General features: G+C 43.5%; 2 protein-coding genes across 4 annotated transcripts in view; one reads left to right on the forward strand and one right to left on the reverse strand.

Moving 5' to 3' along the window:
* Nucleotides 1–24,946, reverse strand: part of PAQR4 (progestin and adipoQ receptor family member 4) — a 73,103-nt gene that overhangs the window by 38,391 nt on the left and 9,766 nt on the right. For 2 of the 3 annotated variants that reach the window (XM_085892116.1, XM_085892106.1), the window contains exon 2: nt 21,571–21,655. The exons of the other annotated variant lie outside the window; for it this stretch is intronic. In XM_085892116.1, the coding sequence (XP_085748242.1) occupies nt 21,571–21,655 (85 nt within the window). The remainder of the gene's footprint in view (nt 1–21,570; nt 21,656–24,946) is intronic. 3 annotated transcript variants of the gene reach the window in all.
* On the forward strand, nt 9,558–10,757 carry LOC147034990 (uncharacterized; the record flags this gene model as incomplete). The annotated part of the gene is made up of 1 exon (XM_085876364.1): nt 9,558–10,757. A coding segment is annotated over one exon (1,200 nt), but the record flags the coding sequence as incomplete, so codon positions are not given.

The raw sequence follows: 24,946 nt of genomic DNA on the forward strand, positions 1-24,946 counted from the left end.
ACTGCTATGATACTTGCACACACAGAGTTAATTAAAATCAAATTTACCTCCCTGTCTTTGCTTGCTATGACATGACATTCGCTGCCATTCACCATTGCCACTCCTACGCCACGGTAACTAAATGGCACGGTAATTCTCCTCATCATGAATTCTTTGTTCACAAGTAAGTTGTAGTTCATGAAAAGAAAAGTTGCAATGTTTAGTAACAATAAATTACATGTGTATGCAGCATTGTGAGAAACTGTCGTACAATTACGCACACGAGTACAAGTTTGTGGATCATAATGTAGCCGAAAATAAGTTTGTTCTCGTGAAAGAAGAATCGAATAAAAGGGTGCATATGATGTGCTTTTTTCTGTTTTCTTCAAGCAGGCTATATTAATTCATTAAAAAATGGCTGCACTCTGCAAGTTGTCAGCAAGAGATTCTGATTCAATACATACGGTGTAATTTGTGATATGAACATCCATGAAGACATCATACATTCATGATGACAGGAGTACATGATAATTTAACAAACCTCATGTCAAACTCTATAAATACTTGTACAGTGTACGTACCACTAAAATGTAAAGCTCGTTTCATATACTACAAGCACAGTATACTTGTGAATTTTCCAGTGCTTCAACCTTAAGAGTAAATTTTTATAAGATAGGCCCATCCATGAGCATTGATATCTTCAGATATTATTCAAAATTTTATCTGAGGTTGTGTATCGTCTAAAACTCAGAAATTTAAATTTTTGATGTGATTGACCGATTCCCCGCTGTTTGGACACACCCAAAGTTTGGAGATTTTGAGACCCTTGAAATTTTTTTTTCCATTTTCAAAGTGAATTATTTAGAATAACCATCAGTTGCCCAAGGAAATTCCTTTACAAACTTATTATATGGTTTGGGTACTAAAATATTTTGTACAAAAATCTATGGGATCTGGATGGTTATGGAGAGTGGCACCACCTATAATTCCCTTCGGCAAACATTCACTTCAGACTTTCTCTGGTCATATTTTTAATAACCATCAAGGTCCCATAGATTTTATTCATGCATAAGATAGTACAAGTACTGTACTATCCTCTGAAAGTAAAACATTCATGGGACCTTGGTGGTTATGGCAGTACAGGGGGTCTCAAGACCATTTCGGGTTATAGGAAGCCCTTTTTCAAGCCACACCCACAACCATCCTAATATTCTGAAACTAATATTATCAAATGAAAGTTCCAGACTGACACTAACAAAACAAATAGTAAAATCCATGGGACCTTTTAAAAACAAAGAATAAAACAGGTCCAAAGTTGCCTTGTTTGACAGATAATGTGCATATAATGTACAGGTATATGTACACGACATGTATATGGTCTGCCTCTTGTCACCAATTTCCATCACTTGCTGCAGAAGTCCACTATATTCCATTGCTGATTCTATTTGAAACTGTAAAATATGTGTGCATTAAGAAATAAATGCTGTTTTGAGCAAAGTTTGTCTTTTGTATACATTCTATATCTTGAAACCACGTAATTATGAGATGCAAGGTGATTTCTTTCATTTGTACTTGCCGCCTTACATGACTTTTTCCCCCATCATGCCATTTGTAATTTCCTTTTCTTTGTCTTGGCAAGATGAAAGAACATGTAATAAAAGAAAGCTGAATTTATATTCCCCCAATCCTTATATTGTTATGGATTTGGTGGTGGCGGGATTCTCACCCTACTCTTGACAGCCAAATGTTGAAGATTCGGCGTCACTTAACAGCACCGCCGTCTCAGGGGTTACAACGCCGGCTAGTTCAGCACAGGTCTCGGGTCACGATACCAAAGTACACCTGGGCCTTACCAGTTGGGAAAATAGACCCCAGCTACAGACTGGGTTTGTCAGAAACCGAGCGAAGTCTGCCAGTCCGTAGCCCGTTTGGTTTTATGTACAAATCGAGCGGATTGTTCCTCAGCACAGCACGAATAAACATAAGGCGGCAACTTTTGTACAACTCAGCCAGATTTATTGGGGACACATCGGGGAACACGACACAAGCAAAGCATTCACAAACTTTATAATTAATCTCTAACCCACTCTTAACTAGGGAGCTACGGATACAGATTTCGAAGGGGGCCTAGCGAAATAAACCTTAAGCCTGGCCACATGCAGACAAGACAGACAACATGCAGACAAGACACAGAGTACTTGGTAGTACCTCATGGATGAGGAAAAGTGTCGAAGGCACGAGTGCGGCTCGTGAGAAGCGGATGTCAACGGATTCGAGCGGCCAAGCTCGAGCACGCAGCGTGGCAAGATGGTGGTGACTGCCTCCCTCTTGTCGGCACCGCCCACGCACCAGCCTCGGCGCGTTCAGCCCCCGTAAGGTCGATGGCGCAAGAGCGAAAGATCTATGGTGTGTTCCAGCTGGTTTCTCACAAGGTCCAGTATACAAATCCAGGCCTGGCCTGTTCACCAGACTCGGTCAAATCTGGGTGTTGGGCTCCGCAGGCAAATTGATGGGATGGAAAGACGTGTCGAGCCGTGCCGGGAGCAAAGACAGGCAGAGGCTCCGTGGTTGGGTTCAGGGTGAACCTTTGAATCACCCGCACACTGGGTCCATGGCCAAGGAGCGACAGCTCGTCGAGTCACTCCTCATAAAACAGATCGCAGACCGACAAAAAACCACTCCTCATACAGCAGATCGCGAACTCAACACTAGCAGTTTCTCCCTTGCCTTATTGGGGCTCGCTCTTCTCACGCAGCAGATCGCCGACAGATACAAGCCGTTCCCAGTCCGACAAAGCAGCCAGTTCCTTTCGGGGCGGGCCTTTCTCTCGAAGCCGATCGCAGACTCACACAAGCAGTTTCTCCCTTGCCTTCTTGGGGCTCGCTCTTCAGGACCGCCTCCAGGGATAAGTGATTGGTCATCCTTCAAGCTTGCAGCCGCTCTCCGCCAATGGGTTACTGACACGTCTCGTTGACTGACTGTCAGGGCGCTGGGCAGGGGCTTGTTTGGAGGGGGGAAGGAAGAAGAACACGCCTCTCGGTACACCACCACAGTATGAACAATGGACAGCCTGCTATACCTCCCGACACACATGTAACGTCTGATTACCAAACAACCTGGCTAAACATTAATTTAAGGGGGGATCTGGGCTAATCCTATATTTAATAACCCACAAAGGGCCCATTTCCGCAACAATATATCATACCTGGTAAGTTACAATTTCCCACATTTGTCTGCTTATAAATAAGTCAAAGGTCATCTGGGATTAGCAGTTTTGAAATCCAGCATCAATTCAATCCAAATGTTTACTGTCTGTTCGTATGTGAAATCAGCATAGTTCTATCATTAGGCATTATGAATGAAGGTCATGCTGTTGTGGGCCGGGTATCGGCTGTGAGCACGACCGCTAGATGGAGCAGTAGAGTTGGCTCCACCGAACACCTGGAATTCAGATAGTCACCCCCGAATAACTCCGAATGTACGGGTCCCTTACAGGACCGTGAATCGTCAACAAATCAACTGCATGGGCACAAGTTATTTGCCAAACTTCAAAATACCTAAAGGCACACGTGGCGAGCTACCGAGTATTCACACCCTCGACGGAGCTCGAACGGGACGAGCCGTAAGCGTGCTCGACCCGTGCGTAACCCGAGTGGATGGTTACCAAGGTCCGGTCGGTCCAAATGCACACAACTACGGCAACAACGGCCTTTTTTCACCCAACACGCACAGTGTTAAACCAATCAAGGAAATGACAAAGACGAGCTGAAACATTCAACAGGGGATATTTATTTACAATAGGGGGAGAAGGAACACATAAAGGGCAGAGTTAAACCGACTATAAAAGATGTAAATCATGTACAGCAAAAGCACTTAACCAGTTGCAACTTAAAGACGGGCCCACTGACACACACACACACACACACACACGCACGCACACACGCACGCACACACGCACGCACACACAAATACCCAAAAAGAAAGATGGACCTCAAGGTCTTTATTATTCCTTCAGCTCGGAGGGAAGTCGAGCTGAGGGACGAAAACGTGGCTGGCTACCTGGCCGCGAGCGCGCGGCTGGACGTCCACCCCTTCCCGGAGCTCCGGTCGCCAAAGACTGACCCGGGCAGCCAGACGCAGACCAGCGAACCAGGCCAGCGCCATCGACCACATGAGGCCAGTCCAGCGCCAGCGACAAGACGAGACGAGATCAGACGAGCGTCGAGAGATCGATCCGAGAGCCAGACCACGCGCTCGAGCAGACGGGGCACAATTATTTGGCCTTCCTTCCTTCGTCGTCTTCTCGGGCGTGGTTTGCTCATGCGTGGTCTGCTCTCATTGGACGGACTGTGTGTCACGGCACCGCCTTCTTGCAAAGGACCGCCCCAGCTCTGATCTGCTCATCCCCCATTAGCGGCAAAATGACGCATTCTCTGATTTGGCGCCAGGCCAGAACGAAGTGCTTCGTGAGCGCGTGAACAGCACGGACGATTCCTCAAGCAGGCATTGTTGTTGGCGTTGTTGTTGTAGTCGTAAAAAGAATCCTCACTCTCAAAATAACTTCACAGCGCATGTATGTAATTCCCATTAGACACAGGTAGGGGGCCCTAACTAGAAACACACACTTGTCAAAATAACTAAGCTATCCCCTGGCTGTCTGTGTGCACAAGGCTTCCAAATTCGTAACAATACTAATGCCATGGTGTCAGGGATAGCATGGCTGAGTCTAGTTCATGTTTAGTTGATTTATTTATATTTTGGTTTGTTGAATGAAAGCCAGTAGAAAAATGGGGTGATTTGAACATTGCTTCCTGCTGTTCATGTTCAGTCCATTCTGAAAAAAAGGCTAAATAAAATCTTATTGAAAAAAAAAATTCTTTTATTCATGCACCAATAAAAGTTTAGGCCTACTTCTCCAAACACATACTTTTGCTCGACAGTAAATGCATCTTTTTGTTTCAGGGGACATCACTAAGCCATGGCATATAGATTGTGTATTTCTACAACGGAAATCATGGTATTTGCGGCCCATTTCTGCCACGAAGAGCTCACTCACTGACCAGTATAGCATCACTGAATTCTGGAGAATGGAGAGGCTGTCAAGGTTTAATTCCTTCATTTGTGTGGAAAGGAATTATTCATTTGGCCCAGTACACCAGAGATTGAAGAACACCCAATTTCAACAGTTCTGTGCAAAATGCATCCACCAACGGTTATCAACAATCAATGCCAGCTGATCTTCCAAAAGAAAGGTTATGAAGATGCCAAGGTGTACATCAAACGTTTAGCATAGAAAAATGTGGACAGATTCCCATGGACCTACCTAAAAATACTGTCGGTTTCTTATAAACCATCCTTCAAGAGTTACATAAATTGTATCTAAATATTTCATGGATTTTCTTCAAACTTCTCAGGAAAAAAAATAAAAGATTCACATTGAGAAAACATTTTTTCTACCGATCTCGGCCACATTCAAAACAGCATGGGGTTAAAGGAAACAAACAGATTTTTAAGGATGGATGGCCCAAAAAAAGATAAGACATTTAGTGAAAGTACTTTACTCTTGAATCAGCAATGAAATATAGTGGACTTCTGTAGCAAGTGATGGAAATTGGTGACAGACAGATCATGTACATGTCATGTACATATACCTGTACATTATATGTACATCGATATGTACATTATCTGTCAAACAAGGCAACTTTGGACCTGTTTTATTCTTTGTTTGTAAAAGGTGCCATGGATTTTACTATTGGTTTTGTTAGTGTAGATATGGAACTTTCATTTGATAATATTAGGATGGTTATGAGAGTGGGCGTGGCTCAAAAAAGGGCTTTGTATAGCCAGAAGTTGTCTTGAGACCCCCTTTACTGCCATAACCACCAAGGTCCCATGAATGTTTTACTTTCCTAGGATAGTACAGTACGTGTACTATCTTATGCACTAATAAAATCAATGGGACCTTGATGGTTATTAAAAATATGGCCAGAGAAAGTCTGAAGTGAACGTCTGCCGAAAAGGATTATAGGTGGCACCACTATCCATAACCATCCAGATCCCAAAGATTTTCGTTCAAAATATTTTAGTACCCAAACCATAAAATAAGTTTGTAAAGGAATTTCCTTGGGCAACTGATGGTTATCTATCTTTAATTCCAGCAATGTGTGTGTGTGTGCGTGTGCGTGTCCGCTGTTTCTCGACAACCTCTGGTCCGATCTAATTGAAACTTGCCAGGTATATTGCTGGGGACCTGAGGATGTGCCTTTTCAAGGTTTGATATTAATCAGACAAGTGCTTCCCAAGTTATGGCCATTTATTTACCAAACCAATGGGAAGACACGTTGTTGCGTGGGCGTGGCCGATGGGGAAGGGAAGCACAGCCACATTCCCCATTACGGGTCACAACGTACGGGCTTCCGGAGAGTGATGACTTCGTGTATTCTAATAATTTCTCGATTTCTTATGTGCATTTATAGATAAACACAATGGCCCAAGTTATGATCGTTTTCATATAAGACGGTGTATAAATTTCGGGAACATCAGAGTGCTGGTATGCTCCGAACCAGGAAGTAAATTTTTTCTCTCTCTTCTCTTCTCTTTTTGTTTTTCCTTGCCACGACATTGCAAAAAGGTAAAATACGTTGGTGCGAATTGAATATTAAAAATAAATTGCGAATAATATCGAACTTCCAGGTCACGCACGTACGGGCACGTGAGAGCGAAGAAACGGCCTGTGTGGTTTATTTATTTATTATTATTATTATCATTTTTTTTTATGGGCACATACTAGTTCTAAATAATTCACTTTGAAAATAGGGGAAAAATTTCAAGGGTTTCAAAATCTCCAAACTTTGGGTGTGGCCCAAATGGCGGGGAATGGGTCAATCACATCAAAAATTTGGCTGAGTTTTAGACCACACACAACCGAGGATAAAATTTTGAAAAATATCTGAAGACATTAATGTTCAAATGTTACTATTTTGGGCCTATCTTATAAAAATTCACTCTTAAAGAAAACCCGATATTGTATTTTGCTTCAAATATGTAAACTAGGACGTTAACTGTTTTTATTAAAATGGAAAGATTTTCTTTTGTTGTTAATGTATGGTAGCAGTGCAGATTCATTACTATAAAGGAATCTTGTCATCAAGTTCCCAATGTTATGAAAGCAAAAAAGGCCCATCTCCTTAGAAAATGAGTAAAATAGGATCTTTCACAATTTTTTCTGGGATGGACAAATAGTTACGCTACTAGCCGTAACGTAACCAACATTTTTGGCACATACTTAAAAATGATGAAAATACTTGTGATAAGTTGTATGCCAAAATACTTACCAGAAAACAATCAAAATTGTTTGTGTTGTTTCAGACAAAAACAAATACCTGTTTTTCATGGTCATTTGAACATATGTACCCTCTTATTCCGAAAGCATAAAAATGGAATTTTCTGCATATGACCTCCCCTTAATAAAACAAGCTGTAGAAAAAAATTTTTTTAACCACAATCTACCTGGACATCATACCTGAAAATGTTCTGAAGACATCACTTTAACAGAATACAAAGTCAAACCTTCTGTGTACTGGGTGTGCTATGAAATCAAATTTTTACCCCTTCTGCTCCTGGACTACTTGGAGATGGAGGCTTTCTTGATCACGACATAATGCAGCGTCAACCGCATCATACATAGCCGTATCGGCGGTCGCCTCTTCAACATGAAACACATACCACATCCTCCCTCATGCTATATATAGCATGGCTCTTGGAAGTATTATGAAGGAAATTTGTGTTCTGCATTGTTCAAGTATATAATTAAATTTAATAAAGGTTCAGAGAGTTAAATACATATTCATCCATCCATCCAATGGGACCATACTCTGTGCTGCTTAAGCAGTGTCCTTGGCTATTGGGCACAATCCTGGATGGGTCGCCACTCCGACACAGGATACCAGCATGCTGGCACTCATTTTCCCAATCTTAGCAGGATGACAGGCAGAGTCATCCACTTCTGGTATCAATTCAACATCAACAGCTGAGCAGGATTTGAACTCAGGACTCGAGGATCCCAAGCCCATCACCCTAACAATCAAGCCAACACCAGGCATAGACATATAAATGAATTAATTCCAAGTTTTACTGCAATTTTACCCAGTGTCTATGAAATCATCGTATCTAACTTGTTACATTAGTCATCCATGCTTGTTTGTGTCATTTATAACGTCTTTATAAACAGTAAGTTTTCTTTTTGGGATGATTTTCTATTTTGACTATCAAGCAGACAGAGTAGAATTCTCTTTTCTCACTACTCTTAAATAAGTTGATCCTCAATCATAAACTGACAAGACGGACGGATGCACATTAACCCATTGCTTAACCCTTTTCACTTTGTGTGTGTTGGATAATAATAATTAATAATCATGCAGTCACTAAATTGCAAGTCCAATAACAACAGTTAAATCATCTGGGCAAAACATCAACAAAACAAATTTTCATATTTGTAACAATACATCCATCATTTGGTAAATAAAGGTGACAATGACAACTGTGGGAAATTCTTACCGGAAGATTGTGGGAAAATTCAGTCGTTGAGAAAATGGCTCTCAGTTCACATGGCTCCTCAAGTCCTCAAAAACTTTCCCAACACTCCAGTCTCTCCAATAACTCAAATCCAAAATGCTCTTGAAACCTCTCACACTTCAAATTCATCCCCTGGCTCTATCTCAATTAACCTTGGTTTAAATTAACAGCTTGCCAAAGTTGAACTCCACCTCAAAAACACAAAAGCCCCCATTACCTCCAACGCACTTCATGGAACAAACAAGGTACAACCTTCAGAATAAGCAATAATCTTTAAAATCAAATGCCACAATCTTCTGGCATCCCATACCCACAACGATACAGAACAATTTGCAATACTGCACAACAGAAATGCCACAAATCTCTTTGCACTGAAAATACAAATGATGCTGCAATTGTGTGACCTATACATTAAAGGTAAAACCTTAATCTACATGATAATATTTGTAACGCTTTCCATTTCCATTGCTAACACACACACACACACACACACACACACACACACACACACACACACACACACACACACACACACACACACACACACACACACACACACACACACACACACACACACACACACACACACACACACACACACACACACACACACACACACACACACACACACACACACACACACACACACACACCTTCCCTCTATTCAGAAAATCATTACAACAGCTAGGCAGAGTGCATAAAGCACAACCATTGCCAACACATCAGGATGCCAGAGAATGGACAGAGAACATCTCTCACCACACGTCTCCATCACAACTCCATGAGGAATCCCATCCACATGCTCAATCTCATGTACACCTGCTTCTGCAACAGTCCCCGCTACACCACGAAACCTCAAATCAGCTTTGACTCCAAAAAAATCTTCAATCCCATATCCAGTCTGTACACCAACAGCTTCGTCTCCAATCTCTAATTCTTCATCTTTCTTTTCACCAACTTCATCACTTTTAACTATACAGTCATCAACATTTGCACAAAGATAACTGCTCTCATCTTCCATTCCCATCACATCTTCTGCTCTGGCCCCATCACTTGCCACATCTTCTGCTCTGGCCCCATCACTTGTCAAGTCATCTACTTTTGCCACACCTTTCACTCTGGCCCCATCTTTCACTCTGGCCCCATCACTTGCTACATCTTCTGCTCTAGCCCCATCACTTGTCAAGTCATCTACTTTTGCCACACCTTTCACTCTGGCCCCATCACTTGCCACATCTTCTGCTCTGGCCCCATCACTTGCCACATCTTCTGCTCTGGCCCCATCACTTGCTACATCTTCTGCTCTGGCCCCATCACTTGTCAAGTCATCTACTTTTGCCACACCTTTCACTCTGGCCCCATCACTTGCCACACCTTTCACTCTGGCCCCATCACTTGCCACATCTTCTGCTCTGGCTCCACTTGTCAAGTCATCTACTTTTGCCACACCTTTCACTCTGGCCCCATCACTTGCCACATCTCCTGCTCTGACTCCATCACTTGCCACACCTTTCACTCTGGCCCCATCACTTGCTACATCTTCTGCTCTAGCCCCATCACTTGTCAAGTCATCTACTTTTGCCACACCTTTCACTCTGGCCCCATCACTTGCCACATCTTCTGCTCTGGCCCCATCACTTGCCACATCTTCTGCTCTGGCCCCATCACTTGCCACATCTTCTGCTCTGGCCCCATCACTTGCCACATCTTCTGCTCTGGCCCCATCACCTGCCACACCTTTCACTCTGGGCCCATCACTTGCCACACCTTTCACTCTGGCCCCATCACTTGCTACATCTTCTGCTCTAGCCCCATCACTTGCCACATCTTCTGCTCTGACTCCATCACTTGCCACACCTTTCACTCTGGCCCCATCACTTGCCACATCTTCTGCTCTGGCTCCATCACTTGCCACATCTTCTGCTCTGACTCCATCACTTGCCACACCTTTCACTCTGGCCCCATCACTTGCCACATCTTCTGCTCTGACTCCATCACTTGCCACACCTTTCACTCTGACTCCATCACTTGCCACACCTTTCACTCTGGCCCCATCACTTGCCACATCTTCTGCTCTGACTCCATCACTTGCCACACCTTTCACTCTGGCTCCATCACTTGCCAAGTCGTCCACTCTCCTCCCATCTCTCCATCTCACAGAATCATTTACTCCTTCCACCGTTACCACAGCATTCGATTTATAATTCAACGAAATTCTTGTCTCCTCCATTAAAACGACCAAAAATAAAAAATATATATGTATATGTATCTCCCGTGGAACAATTATAAATACAGTACAAACAACTTCCCTCCGAAATCCTTTCCGTGTCCGAGCCACCACTACTCCGCCTGAATCACTCTGTGGTGTGTTTGAATCAACAGGCGTGGTTACTTATAGACAAGGCTTCACTTGTTTTTATAGTTCAACGCCATTTTCTCCGATCTCTCAAATATAAGGCGGACGGATCGTTTAACATTTGTTTTGTTTCATCATTTTATACATCTCGTGACTGAACGACGCCGACGTAGAAATTGTGGAATAATAGCATCGCTGCCCGAAACCATGATGCATACACCTCAATCAATCGCAGGCCTTTTACGTGCACAAGTTTAGCCGGATTGTACCTCGAGTCGGAGTATTATCGGATAATCAGACTAAACACAAGACATCTTTTCTGAGAGCTCATTGAGCTTTATTTAGCGCTCACGTACAAACATCGTATCAGTCCAAGCCACACGACGGAAGTGATGCGGGAAAGGGAAACTCCAAGTGTGGGGGGGGGGGTTCTCAGGTGACGTCATGTCCGGAATCGGACAACTACAACAACAACAAAACAGCACCGACATCAACGGAACATGTTCAACAAGAATCTCTTTGCCTCCGTCGCTTGTAAACTCCTTCCTCATTTATTCCACTTGCATCTCGATGTCCGAGCCAACGTCGCCGCTCCCCTCGATAGACGGCGATATCGAAACGAGAAATTTTCATCGCTTCTCAATGATATTTACGGACAGGCGCGGATCGGCTCGCAGCAACACGTTGTCGCACAAATTGACGTCACACATTTGCTGAGACGTCATGATTTATTCACACCAATCAACACGAACATTTCTTTTGTGAAAATGTATTTGTAATGTTGGTGATCTATTTGTTGGAAAGTTATTTGTAATATAAAAAGCTCCAAGTGGCCTAAATGGTGAAGGGTATAAATCTGTGTAATCTGACTGAAGAATGTGAGGGGTCCAAATGGTGTTACGGCCAAAGGGGTCTAAACTCCAAAGGGTATTTTGGGCCCTCAGGGTCTTTTAGATATTTTTGCTTCTCAGGGACTTTTTGGGTCTTTAGGGTGCTTTAGGTCAATGGGGACTTTTGGGTCTTCAGAGTCTTTTGGGTCCTCGGTGACTTTTGCCTATTTGGGGTCTTTTGGGTCTTCAGTTTCTTTTTGGTCTTTTGAGTCCTCAGTGACTTTGGGTCTTCAGGGTCTTTTTGCTCCATGGGGTCTTTTGGGTCATCGGGGACTTTTGGGCCTTTGGAGGCCTTAAGGGATCTTCAACGGTCAAAGGGGTCTCTGCACTTCATAATTTTTAAAATAAATTTTGTTGCTCACAACATACATGACATGGCCAAAAGTATGTGGCCACCTGCTCATCCAACATCTCATTCCAAAATCTTGGGCATTAATATGGAGTTGGTCCTCCCTTTGCTGCTATAACAGCCTCAACTCTTCAGGGAAGGCTTTCCACGAGATGTTGGAACATTGTTGCGGAGATGTGTTGCCATTCAGCCACAAGAGCATAATTGATGTCAGGCACTAATGTTGGACGATTAGGTCTGGCTCGCAGTCAGCGTTTCAATTAATCCCAAAGGTGTTCGATGGGGTTGAGGTCAGTGCTCTGTGCAGGCCAGTCAAGTTCTTCCACACCGATCTCAACAAACCATTGCTGTCTGGACCTTACTTTGTGCATGGGGGCATTGTCTTGCTGAAAGAGGAAAGGGCCTTCCCCAAACTGTTGCCACAAAGTTGGAAGCACAGAATCATCTAGAATGTCATTGTATGCTGGAGCGTTAAGATTTCCCTTCACTTGAAGGAAGGAGCCTCGCCCGAACCATGAAAAACAGCCCCAGACCATTATTCCTCCTCCACCAGACTTTACAGGTGGTACTATGCATTCGGATAGGTAGCGTTTTCCTGGCATCCACCAAACCCAGATTCGTCCGTCGGACTGTCAGATGGTGAAGCGTGATTCATCACTCCAGAGAACACGTTTCCACTGCTCCAGAGTCTAATGGTGTTGAGCTTTACACCACTCCAGAGAACACGTTTCCACTGCACCAGAGTCTAATGGTGGTGAGCTTTACACCACTCCAGAGAACACGTTTCCACTGCACCAGAGTCTAATGGTGGTGAGCTTTACACCACTCCAGAGAACACGTTTCCACTGCACCAGAGTCTAATGGTGGTGAGCTTTACACCACTCCAGCCGATGCTTGGCATTGCACATGGTGATCTTAGGCTTGTGTGCGACTGTTCGACAATGGAAACTCATTTCATGAAGCTCTTGATGAACAATGTTTGTGCTGACGTTACTTCCAGAGTCAGTTTGGAACTCGGTAGTGAGTGTTGCAACCGAAGACAAACAACTTTTCCGCTCCACGCTCACGTTCTGTGAGCTTGTGTGGCCTACCACTACACAGCTGAGCTGTTGTTGCTCCTAGACGTTTCCATTTCACAAGAAGAGTACTTACAGTTGACCGGGACAGCTCTAGCAGGGCAGAAATTTGACGAACTAACCTGTTGGAAAGGTGGCATCCTATGACGGTGCCACGTTGAAAGTCACTGAGCTCTTCAGTTCGACCCTGTCTATTGCCAATGTTTGTTGATGGAGATTGGATGGCTGTGTGCTTGATTTTATACACCTGTCAGCAATGGGTGTGGCTGAAATAGCAAAATACACTAATTAGAAGAGGTGTCCACATACTCCCTATTGTGATGGTTCTGGGAACCAAGACCCTAAGACAATGGCACACAACATACAACAATTCCCGAGTTAGTTATTTCATTATTATATGCCCGACGTAGGGTCCCCTGTGTCTAGTAGGCCGGGAAATATGCGTTGTGTGGGATTAGGTAGGTATCCCCCTCTTTCACTTTTTTATAATCTTTATGATCCATTGTTCATTCACTTTCTTTACAAGAGGCACATTCAAATCCGCTCCTGCCACACTCCAACCGTCACTGTGCTCCACTATCACACGATCCACCATCACACGATCCACGAACCAACTTACCATTTCGCTGCAATCCTTTCGCTACCAGCCATAACCACCCTGCCTGCTTCAAATACAATTACTTTATTTCTTACCACCTACAACGCACCATCCAAGTTCAACGTTCTGTTTCTGGTTTTCCCATTCGGACTGGTTTTCTCCTGTGATACATGCGGGAATGGACTGATTTGGTAGAGCACGCTGAAGAGTCGGGCGGGACAAGCACGTCGGTTCCATGGGCCCGACGTTGGGCCAGAGAGGTTGGAGGCCATGTCAAACTCAGCGTGGGAAACCAGCTCTATTTTCCTCACACGTTCTTTCTCTATTTCCCCTGATTCGTCTCCTTTAGACACAGTAAGAGATATCACGAGGACAAGTAGAAGAGCCCAACGAAGCATTATTTTTAAGAGTGAACTACTGATACGCACCCTGTCCATTCTTCCTCTAGTGCACCACATTTGCACCTCTTCAATACGCACTGCAACACTCCTCAGTTCCAACTTCCCCTCCCTTAGCTTCACTGCAATTGGAATCAGCCCAGGCTTACAAGTCCGTGCCAGTGAGAGAGGCTGACAATAAGCCTCAAACTTTCCTTACTTTCCTTTCTTTCTTATCTACCTTTCACGGAAATACAATTGATTGGCGCCAATGTTATGTGTATTGTCGTGTAAGTAAGAGGTATGATGGGTTTTCATTATAACAGGTTAACTCTGCATTGTGTCTCTTTTGCTTTTATGTACATTGTACACCGCACAAATACTCCCATTGCTGTTTTTTCCACATCCACACAAATTAATGTATGCCGAATGTATGGATACCCTTGTGAATAAAACCTCTTGGCAAGAATGTACCACATGACTTTCCTCCCTTGTTCCTCCCCTGTAAATTAAACTCCAACACATGTCTATCCAACCTGTTCATCGTGTGTTTTTCCTTATTGATCCAACATAGTCCACACCATTGTTAGACAGGAAGTTTTACCTCAATTAATTTGCTCCAGTATAACCAGTGTGTACCTACATTTCTCACTCAGCCATACTTTTTTTTTTTTTTTGGATACCTTGGTCGAGGCTCGTATGAGAGCTAACACACAACTCACAGCAAGGAGGCATGAGACAAGAGGGGCGGGAGTGGAAGGGACAAAACAGTGGGGAACAGACACATTAGGTGAACTGTGGAAGGGAGAGGGATGGGGATGGGACGGGGAACATGGCGAAGAGAAGATGGACATTACAGGGACTTTCAGGAAGGAAAGCATGAGAATTGAAGGAAGTGGGCTTGGGTGGATTATCGGGGGTAGAAAAGATCGAGGATTTGGATGGGGGAAGATAAGAGGTGGTGGTGAACAGCTGTTTTGAAAGCCTGGAGGGAAGAATGGGAAAGAATAGAGTGAGGAAGTTTATTCCAAAGGCGGAAAAAAGAGGAATGAAAGGGTGAAGATGAGCAGTGATTCGTGATTTTGGTAGTTTTACCAGAAGGGGGTTGTTGGCGGACCTTGAGCGCCCTGTGGAAATGTGGTGGGGACAAATCGCAGAGAGAGCAGGGGGGGCAAGGCTGGAGAGGAGTCGGTAGAAGACAGAAAGACCACCGACCAACCTGCGGTGATTGAGTGAGAGGCCCAAAGACTCAGCTTCATTGCGGGAGATGTCGATGATCCTAAATGCCTTGGTTTCGACAGCGTGAAGCCGAGAAAGGTGGGAGGCAGGAGCACCAGCCCAGAGGGGAGAGCAGTACTCCATCAGGCTACGGACAAAAGCTTTGTAAGTGGTCAGGAACTCAAGAGGGCCGAGGAAGGACTTTGCACGACGGAGGATTCCCAGTCGGCGACTGGCTTTTGAGGCGAGGTTGGAAATGTGACTTTCCCAGGAAAGGTCATGGCAGATAGTGAGACCTAGATGCTTGAATGAAAAGACTTCTTCCAGAGGATTGTTGAGAAAGTGGATGGGGGGGTTTTGTAAACGGTCCTTTCGAAGAGACATAGTGAGAGTGTGAGATTTGTCTGGATTGAAAGACATGTTCCACGTGTTGGACCAGTTTGTGATTTTATCCAGATCTGCAGTGAGCGAAGAAGCTGCTGCTTGCCGGTCTGAGGGATGACAGATGGTACGGCAGAGGGTGGAGTCATTGGCAAAGAGAAATAGAGGATTTTCCAGAGAGTCCGAGAGATCATTGATGAAAACCAGAAAAAGAACAGGGCCCAGAACGCTACCTTGAGGTACTCCAGCCTGCACAGGAAGAGGGGATGAAAGAACTCCATTTAGGGCCACACGTTGACTGCGACAGGAGAGGAAGTCTGCGAGCCATGAGTGGAGATGGCCTTGAATACCATGGGAAGAGAGTTTGGTGAGTAGGGCAGGGTGCCAGACTGTGTCAAAAGCACGTGATATGTCCAGGGATACGGCTCGGATTTCCTGTCTGGCATTGAGGACCTCCATCCATTGATGGGAGAGCAGAAGCAGCATATCCAGGGTAGAGTGACCTGGTCTGAAACCAAATTGATGATTGGAAATCAAGCCATTGGAGAAGAGGAAGGATTTCATGTCTGAAGCAATGATGGATTCCATCACCTTGCTGATGATTGGGAGAAGGCTGATTGGTCTGTAGTTACAGGGATCTGTTTTTGCACCTTTTTTATGCAGGGCAGTGATGTTCGCAGATTTCCAAGCAGATGGCAGATGACCTTGGGCAAATGAGAGGGTGAATAGAACAGAGAGAGGGTGAGCAAGAGCAGAAGAGCAGGCTTTGAGGACACGTGGGCTGATGCCGTCTGGACCGGTTGCAGAATCTGACTCGAGGTTTGAAAGCAAGCTCTCCACCTTGTCAGGAGAAAAGGATACAGAGTCCAGGGACAGTTGGGTGCGACTGGGTAAAGTGGGTAGAGATAGTGATGGGTTTAGGACACAAGATTTAGCTGCAAACACCGAGTTTAGACATTCAGCTTTATCACGTGTGGAATCAGCAGTGCGGCCATTTGAGGTAAGGGAGGGGATGGAGGGGGAACATGCACCAGAAACAGATTTGATTAAACGCCACCAGGATTTTGAGTAGGGAGAGAGGTTTGAGAGTTCAGACTTGAGATGAGAAAGATGTTGTTTTCTGGCTCTCCTGAGGGTAGATACACACTTGTTCCGAGCTTTGTGGAAAGAACTGAGATTGCCCTCAGTTGGGTTTGCTTTCCATGAGGCAAAGGCAAGTTGTTTCAGGACAACTGCCTTGCCACAAGCTTCAGTAAACCAAGGGCGGGAGGAAGGGGAGGACAACTGAACACGAGAGGGGATAAATCTGTGCATGAGGGAGAGCAAGTTTCTTTGGAAGAATTCCCAGGATGAGTTGATGTTTGAGAAAGTAGTGATAGGAGACCAGTCTGTAAGTTTGATTGCTGCTCGGAGACCCTGCCAGTCGGCTTGAGTGAAATGCCAGACTCGACGGCGGTGAGGTGGTTCTCTGATAGCAGCCAGAGAGATGTCCACTTTGACAAGGACATAGTCAGAAGAACCAATTGGAGCGAAGGAAGAGCAGCAGATATTGTCAGGGATATTTGTCAAAATCAGATCCAGAAGAGATGGAGTACCATTGGTTGAGATCCGGGTCGGGAAGTTGACCGATTGAGTCAGTCCCAATGAGTCGCAGAAAGCTTTTGCTGAGGTGTCATGGCAGGTGAGAGAGGTACCCACACCTAGCCAACTGGCGTGATGACAATTGAAGTCACCACATAAGAGGAAGAGAGAGTTTGGATGAGAAGATAGAAGATGGTCCATGTTTTCGGATAGTGAGGTGTAGATGGAGTCATCACTGTTCGGTGGATGGTACAGTACACATATAAACATGAGGTGGGAGTGGAGGGGAAGCCGAAGCCAGAGGTATTCCTGGGGGTGTGGGGGAGTGAGAGCAGTGCATGGAGAGTGAGGAATAGAGTCTTTGATGAAGAGAGCAACACCTCCACCAGGACGAGGCTCAGGTCTGTCATACCGTAAGAGGGAGTAACCAGGGAGAGATACTTGGGATTCAGACACGTCTTGGGAGAGGAAAGTTTCTGTTAGGCAGATAATGTCTGGTTTGTCAGTGAAATATATAGATGGCTATGCACTGATGGTACGAACCTCAATTGTTCGGGCCAACTCAATAACAGAACTGGATAAGACGGTGAAACCTGTTGGACTTGACCATTCCAATTGACGTTTGTGGTTGCTTCACAACCCACAAGACCTCGGGGTTATCCTTAGCACGTCGGCCTGTAGGGCCAGGCATTGGGAAGAGTCCGAGTGCTTCCCCTCGTGGTAAACACTGGTTCCGTAACAATATCTATATGAAAAAGTTGTATTTTCTGTCTGTCTGTCCATCAAGAGAATCAGCCCCACTGGCCCATCATATTGAATACCATTGAAATAATCTTGGAAAATGGAGATGCAAGAAAATATTTTTTAATCTACAGGAGTTCAGGGTGGGGAAGACCCCAAGTGTATATGCCTGGTGTTGGCTTAATGGTTAGGGTGGTGGGTTTGGGATCCTGGGATCCTGAGTTCAAATTCCCCTCTGCTGTTGAATTAATACCAGGCGGGGTTGACTCTGCCTGTCATCCTTCCGAGGTCAGCAAAATGAGTGCCAGCTTGGTGGTATCCTGTGTTGGAGTGGCGACCTGTCCAGGATTGTACCCAATAGTCAAGGAGACTGCTTTGGCAGCACCAATGCTCTGCACAGATTGTGGACCCAATGGATGGATGGAAATGTGTATCAAATAGCACCACCCGGTGGTGGTATTATTGTTATCAATATTACAAATATTGTTATATTTATCACCAAGCCCATAGTTCTGGCACCCAACAACCAGACTCAAAATGTTGTCTATCCAGAGGCACTGCAGTAGTCATTGTTGTGTAATATTGGTTTATTGTATCTTATTATATTTCAAATATTGTATATATTGTGTTCATCGTTACATTATTAGTGTTATTATAGTATTGCCTGCTAAATTATACGTGATGAATTAATTGGAATTACACATGGTACCTGGCTCTCTTTTTCTCAACTCTAAATTCCTTCCGCATAAGGTGCGGGTACACCTGTTCGTCATAAGATAAAGGAATAGGATTTGTAATACCGGCTCCCACCAAAGGTGGCGCTATATCCACCACATGTCAATTTTGGAGTTTTACCCACACATCTGCTCTGTTGTAGTAAAAAAGATAAACAGCTCCTTGTGAAAAATTAGTTATTCAGGAATCATTTCAAGATACGTGACCTTATAAATTACGTAATCCACGCTAGAATGCTCGGTGTGCATGTGCAGACCCACAAGAAATGGTGCTGTTCTGGGCACCATAATGTATACCAAGTGTGTGTGTGAGTGAGTGAGTGAGTGAGTGAGTGAGTGAGTGAGTGAGTGAGTGTGTGTGTGTGTGTGTGTGTGTGTGTGTTTCTGTTTTTTTCACTGTGGCCACTCGCTTGTATTAATAAGAAATTATAGGAACTTAACACCTCTCAGTCTCATCTATGGATATTTCTCATATTTCCCATACACAACAGAGCAAAAGTTTTAGAACACCCCCATTTTTCAGTTTTTACTTAAATTTAAGCAGTTCAATTCCAGCGAATCACCTGAAATGGTACAAAGCAAAGCAGTAAACTGCCAGAGGTTAAAAACCAAAAGTTTATGTTATCAAAAACTGAAAAATAACGTAAATTTCAGAGTTGTTAAAAAGGCCCTTTTCAAGGAACAAGTAATGGGTTAGCAACTGCAGCTGTTCTGCCGCAATGGAAGTAAATTAAGCCTTGAAAGTTGATGCAAACAATTCCGACTGGTGTCACAACTTTTGTTGATTAGTTACAAACCCTCTGTCTGTATAAAAGCAGTGTTGGAACAGACTGTGTTGCTGCACCTCTGAAACATTATTTGGACAATATTGCTCTGCAGGAAGTAGTATATCGCGATCATAATGGCGAGAAAAAGACATTTAACAAAGGAAGACAGACATATCATTATAACCCTTAAAAGTGTACAGTTGGTCTTTCCTTTAGAGGAATTGTAAAAAGAGCCAAGGTGTCAGTGAGTACAGTTTCCTACACCATAAAAAGGCACTTGGAAACTGGAGGAAACTCAACCAGGAAGAGGTCTGACAGACCCAAAGCCACAACACAATCAGAAGACAAGTTTCTGAGAGTCACCAGCTTGTGTGATAGGTGGCTCACAGGACAGCAGCTTCAAGCACAGCTTAACACTGGTCAAAGTAAGGAAGTCTCAGTTTCAACTGTGAAGAGAAGACTTCGAGCTGTAGGTTTGACAGGTCGAGTGGCAGTAAGAAAGCCATTGCTAAGATGGCAAAATAAGAAAAAGAGGCTTGCCTGGGCCATGAAGCACTGCCAGTGGACGACTGAAAACTCGAAGAAGGTCTTATGGACCGATGAATCAAAATTTGAAATCTTCAGTTCATCACGCAGGGTTTTTGTATACTGTCGAGTAGGCGAAAGGATGGTTCCTCAGTGTGTGACACCAACTGTCAAACATGGGGGAGGAAGCGTGATGATCTGGGGCTCTTTTGCTGGATCCAGAGTCGGTGACTTGCACAGAGTGACTGGCACCCTGAACCAAAAGGGCTACCACAGCATTTTGCAGCACCATACAATACCCTCTGGTCTTTGCCTAGTTGATCAGGGGTTCATCCTACAGCAAGATAACGACCCAAAACATACCTCCAGGCTATGTCAGAACTACCTTCGAAGAAAAGAACAAGACGTTAGGCTTCAAATCATGGAATGGCCAGCACAGTCTTCAGACTTAAACCCCATCGAGCAGGTTTGGGATGAACTGGACAGAAGGGTGAAAGCAAAGCAACCGACAAGTGCAACACATTTGTGGGAACTTCTGCAACAGTGTTGGGAAGAACTTTCCGAAGAATGTTTGATTTCCATTGGAGAAAGAATGCCACGAGTATGTTCGGCTGGTATATCTGCAAAAGGAGGCTACTTTGATGAGTCAAAAATTTAGATTAAATTTTGTTCAACAAAACGATTCCATGATTTCCTTTTTTAATCTGAAATTGTTTATTTTTCTTTGCTTTAATTTCAGTAAAAACTGGAAAAATGGGGGTGTTCTAAAACTTCAGACCGGTAGTGTATATCCGTGAGTCCGATTTGCGGGAGGCCAAAGTTATTTGTGGTAGTTATCTCCCATATTGCATGTATCAGCATAAGTGGGAGGTAATGTAATAGTGATATAATTTATGCATCGCTGTATCTATAGAAAAACGTTGTCGACCTTTCCCAAATGTTTGTGTTCGGTTGAAACAAACCGCCATCCCTTAAAACCCCATTTTAATGTTCTTAACTTTTGAATCTGTATTTTATGTGCTTTAAAATGCTCTGACAGGCCGTCAACAGGTTCTGGTGGGAAAAGCCTCCCTCTCAATCCCGATAGATCCCACAGCACCATCTGGGTGAAAGGTCAGAGGGGGGATGCCTCCACCCATGAACTTGGCTGCAGACGGATAAGGGCCAAGTGGGGAGGAGCTATGTGTGTGGAGGCAGAAGCCATAGAGGTGGGGTGCAAGCTACGGTTGGGGGGCGGAGATGAAGACAGAGGAGATGCATGCAGAGCGTTGCTGAAGAACCTACACCAAAGCTGCCTCGGGGTTTCTCCCCAAACTGGTCGTTTGCTGCTGAAAGCCTCCAGACATGCCACACACAGCAAGCTTCGTCCACTCTCCCCTTCATGCCAATTTCTGTAAGTGGCCGTGAAAGGTTAACTGCCTTACCGTGTCTCAACTTGGAGCAAGCTGCGTACAGCAGAGTGAAGTTTTGCCATATTTTTGTCCCGTCTTTCTCTTTCTTCTCTATCTCCTGTGGAATTAAAGAGGCCTTCAGTGATTAGTTAATTAAGGTTCGCATTTGTCCGCACAGAACTTTCGTATTTTTCTCTGCAACAGCTTGTCGGATTGAGAGGAAATGTTTCACCACACGTGCGACTACTCATGGAGCATGATTTAATCATAATTATGACGTTATATAGGTTACGTGGTGTGGCAGCCATGTTGGGAAAAACGGAAAAACTTTGAACCTCTGTATCTTTGAAACCGCAATAAGGAAAAAATTGAAACTTGGCACATGGCAAGTACTCCTAATGGGGCATAAGGTTGATTGCTTATGATGTCATAGGTTCTTTCATTATGATGTCATCATTGCATGCAAACATCTCTACATCTGATCAGTATGAAATATTTTGAGGGTCATCGAGGGATAAAATGATCAACAAATTTTTTGGGATGACATCATCGGTCACGTGATTTGGCAGCCATATTGGTTTGTTTTTTTTTTTAAAGAAAAAACCTTCCAAAATCTTCTTCTCCGAAGTAGCTAAAGAGATTGAGACGAAACTTTACAAGCATTGCCGCCTGTCCATGAGGAACAAAAAGATCACAGATATGACATCATAGGTCACATGGTTTGGCAGCCATATTGGATTTACCCTGAAACTTATTTTTAAAAATCTTCTTCTCCAGAATGGCTGTACAGATTGAGGGGAAACTTCGCACAAAAATACGGCTTTCCCAAGCCTTTGGTGTACAATTTTGTTAAGGAATAATTGATCAGTCACATGGTTTGTCAGCCATATTGTGTTGATGAAAAATATTAAATAATGTTTTCTCTGGGACCGCTTAATCAATCGACATGAAACTTCACAATTATGATCGAGTTGTGATGGGGAATACATGTTTTTAATTTCACCTTTATCGGACGCATGGTCTGGCAGGCAGAATTATTAAATATTTTTGATCAGGGTTCTTTTTGATTTTATTTGTTTTTTTTTGTAAAAGACTCCCTTCGCTGTGTCTGGATTCGTTTGAGGGTCGAGTTATGGCAGCTGAAATGTGAATCCCAACCAGGTTCTTCCTGATGACTTAATCTCTGCTTTTTGCTTGTTTGGGTTCCTTCTGATTACTCCAATGCAGGACGACTGTGTACCTATTGGGTCTTCAATTTGATATGAATTGAGTTTATTTTAATCCCATTCTTAATTAAATTGAATAATAATGAAAAACTTCATGGGTCAGGGTCAGGCGTCCATCAAAGCGGGACATCTTGGTACCCGGTCATCACTGCCAGCAGTTATAAAGTGGCAGTTCTAATTATGTCTCTTATTAATTATGTAACACACCAGTACATAAACACCACAAAAAATACACCACACAAAACTACACAAACACCACTACACAACACACCACACAAAAAAAGTCCTGCCAACGGTCTGCAATCTCTGATTGTTCTTTTTCTTGTTTGATAGTTGTTTTGCTTCCCTTTTTTTCCTCCCACCCTGTGTTCCTTCAAATACACTTTGAGACCACTTGGTCTTTTGCTGTGAGTTAGGGTCATTCTGATCACTATTGCAATTATTCATGTCTGTTGAAGGACAGATTGGATTCAGACGATTAGCACCTATAGCGAGGCTGTGCCAATGCTTAATGACTCCACTTGGTCATTATTTGAGAATGGGCATACCGCACTGATGAGTGTGGTGCATCCACTGGCTTGAGTGTGCAGCAGACGGGTCCGAAATCCAGCCCGGACCGACATAATCAGTTGGCTGCCGCAACTGCTTCAACGCAGTTCGCCGCCAGGATTTGAGCCAGGCAACTGGACGAACCCAACGACTTTAACAATAAATATATTAACTTTAATAATAACTTAATAACTTTAATAATAAATATAAAATAAATAATTAAAAGTGGTATGTCGGTAGTGGAGATGGAAAAGTGCATTCAAAAAACAAATAATCCAGGATTGTTAGTTGGTCGTGGAGATGGTAAGGTACGAAGGTGAAAATAAATAGATAGTTGGTAGTGGAGATGGTAAGGTACGAAGGTGAAAATAAATAGATAGTTGGTAGTGGAGATGGTAAGGTACGAAGGTGCATATAAATAGATAGTTGGTAGTGGAGATGGTAAGGTACGAAGGTGCATATAAATAGATAGTTGGTAGTGGAGATGGTAAGGTATGAAGGTGAAAATAAATAGATAGTTGGTAGTGGAGATGGTAAGATACGAAGGTGAAAATAAATAGATAGTTGGTAGTGGAGATGGTAAGGTACGAAGGTGCATATAAATAGATAGTTGGTAGTGGAGATGGTAAGGTACGAAGGTGAAAATAAATAGATAGTTGGTAGTGGAGATGGTAAGGTACAAAGGTGCATATAAATAGATAGTTGGTAGTGGAGATGGTAAGGTATGAAGGTGAAAATAAATAGATAGTTGGTAGTGGAGATGGGAAGGTACGAAGGTGCATATAAATAGATAGTTGGTAGTGGAGATGGTAAGGTACAAAGGTGCATATAAATAGATAGTTGGTAGTGGGGATGGTAAGGTACAAAGGTGCATATAAATAGATAGTTGGTAGTGGGGATGGTAAGGTACGAAGGTCCATATAAATAGATAGTTGGTAGTGGAGATGGTAAGGTACGAAGGTCCATATAAATAGATAGTTGGTAGTTGAGATGGTAAGGTACGAAGGTCCATATAAATAGATAGTTGGTAGTTGAGATGGTAAGGTACGAAGGTCCATATAAATAGATAGTTGGTAGTGGAGATGGTAAGGTACGAAGGTCCATATAAATAGATAGTTGGTAGTGGAGATGGTAAGGTACGAAGGTCCATATAAATAGATAGTTGGTAGTTGAGATGGTAAGGTACGAAGGTCCATATAAATAGATAGTTGGTAGTGGAGATGGTAAGGTACGAAGGTCCATATAAATAGATAGTTGGTAGTTGAGATGGTAAGGTACGAAGGTCCATATAAATAGATAGTTGGTAGTTGAGATGGTAAGGTACGAAGGTCCATATAAATAGATAGTTGGTAGTTGAGATGGTAAGGTACGAAGGTCCATATAAATAGATAGTTGGTAGTTGAGATGGTAAGGTACGAAGGTGCAATAATATTTCTCGAAAGCAGATACAGCATTCTTGTGTTATTCTTGAAAACTTGAAAGAGAATTGATAAAATTTGAAAATACAATCGTGTGTCCCATGATTTTGGTTCTGATTCCAAAATCATTTGACATTCCTCGTTCCCAAGCAGATATTATTTAATTCATGTGACCAGTATGAAAGAAATGTGTTCAGTCATTTTCAAGTGTGCATA

Source organism: Eptatretus burgeri, chromosome 1, assembly GCF_056783735.1.
Source record: "Eptatretus burgeri isolate ZD-2024b chromosome 1, Ebu_testis_v1, whole genome shotgun sequence".
Taxonomy (NCBI): domain Eukaryota; kingdom Metazoa; phylum Chordata; class Myxini; order Myxiniformes; family Myxinidae; genus Eptatretus; species Eptatretus burgeri.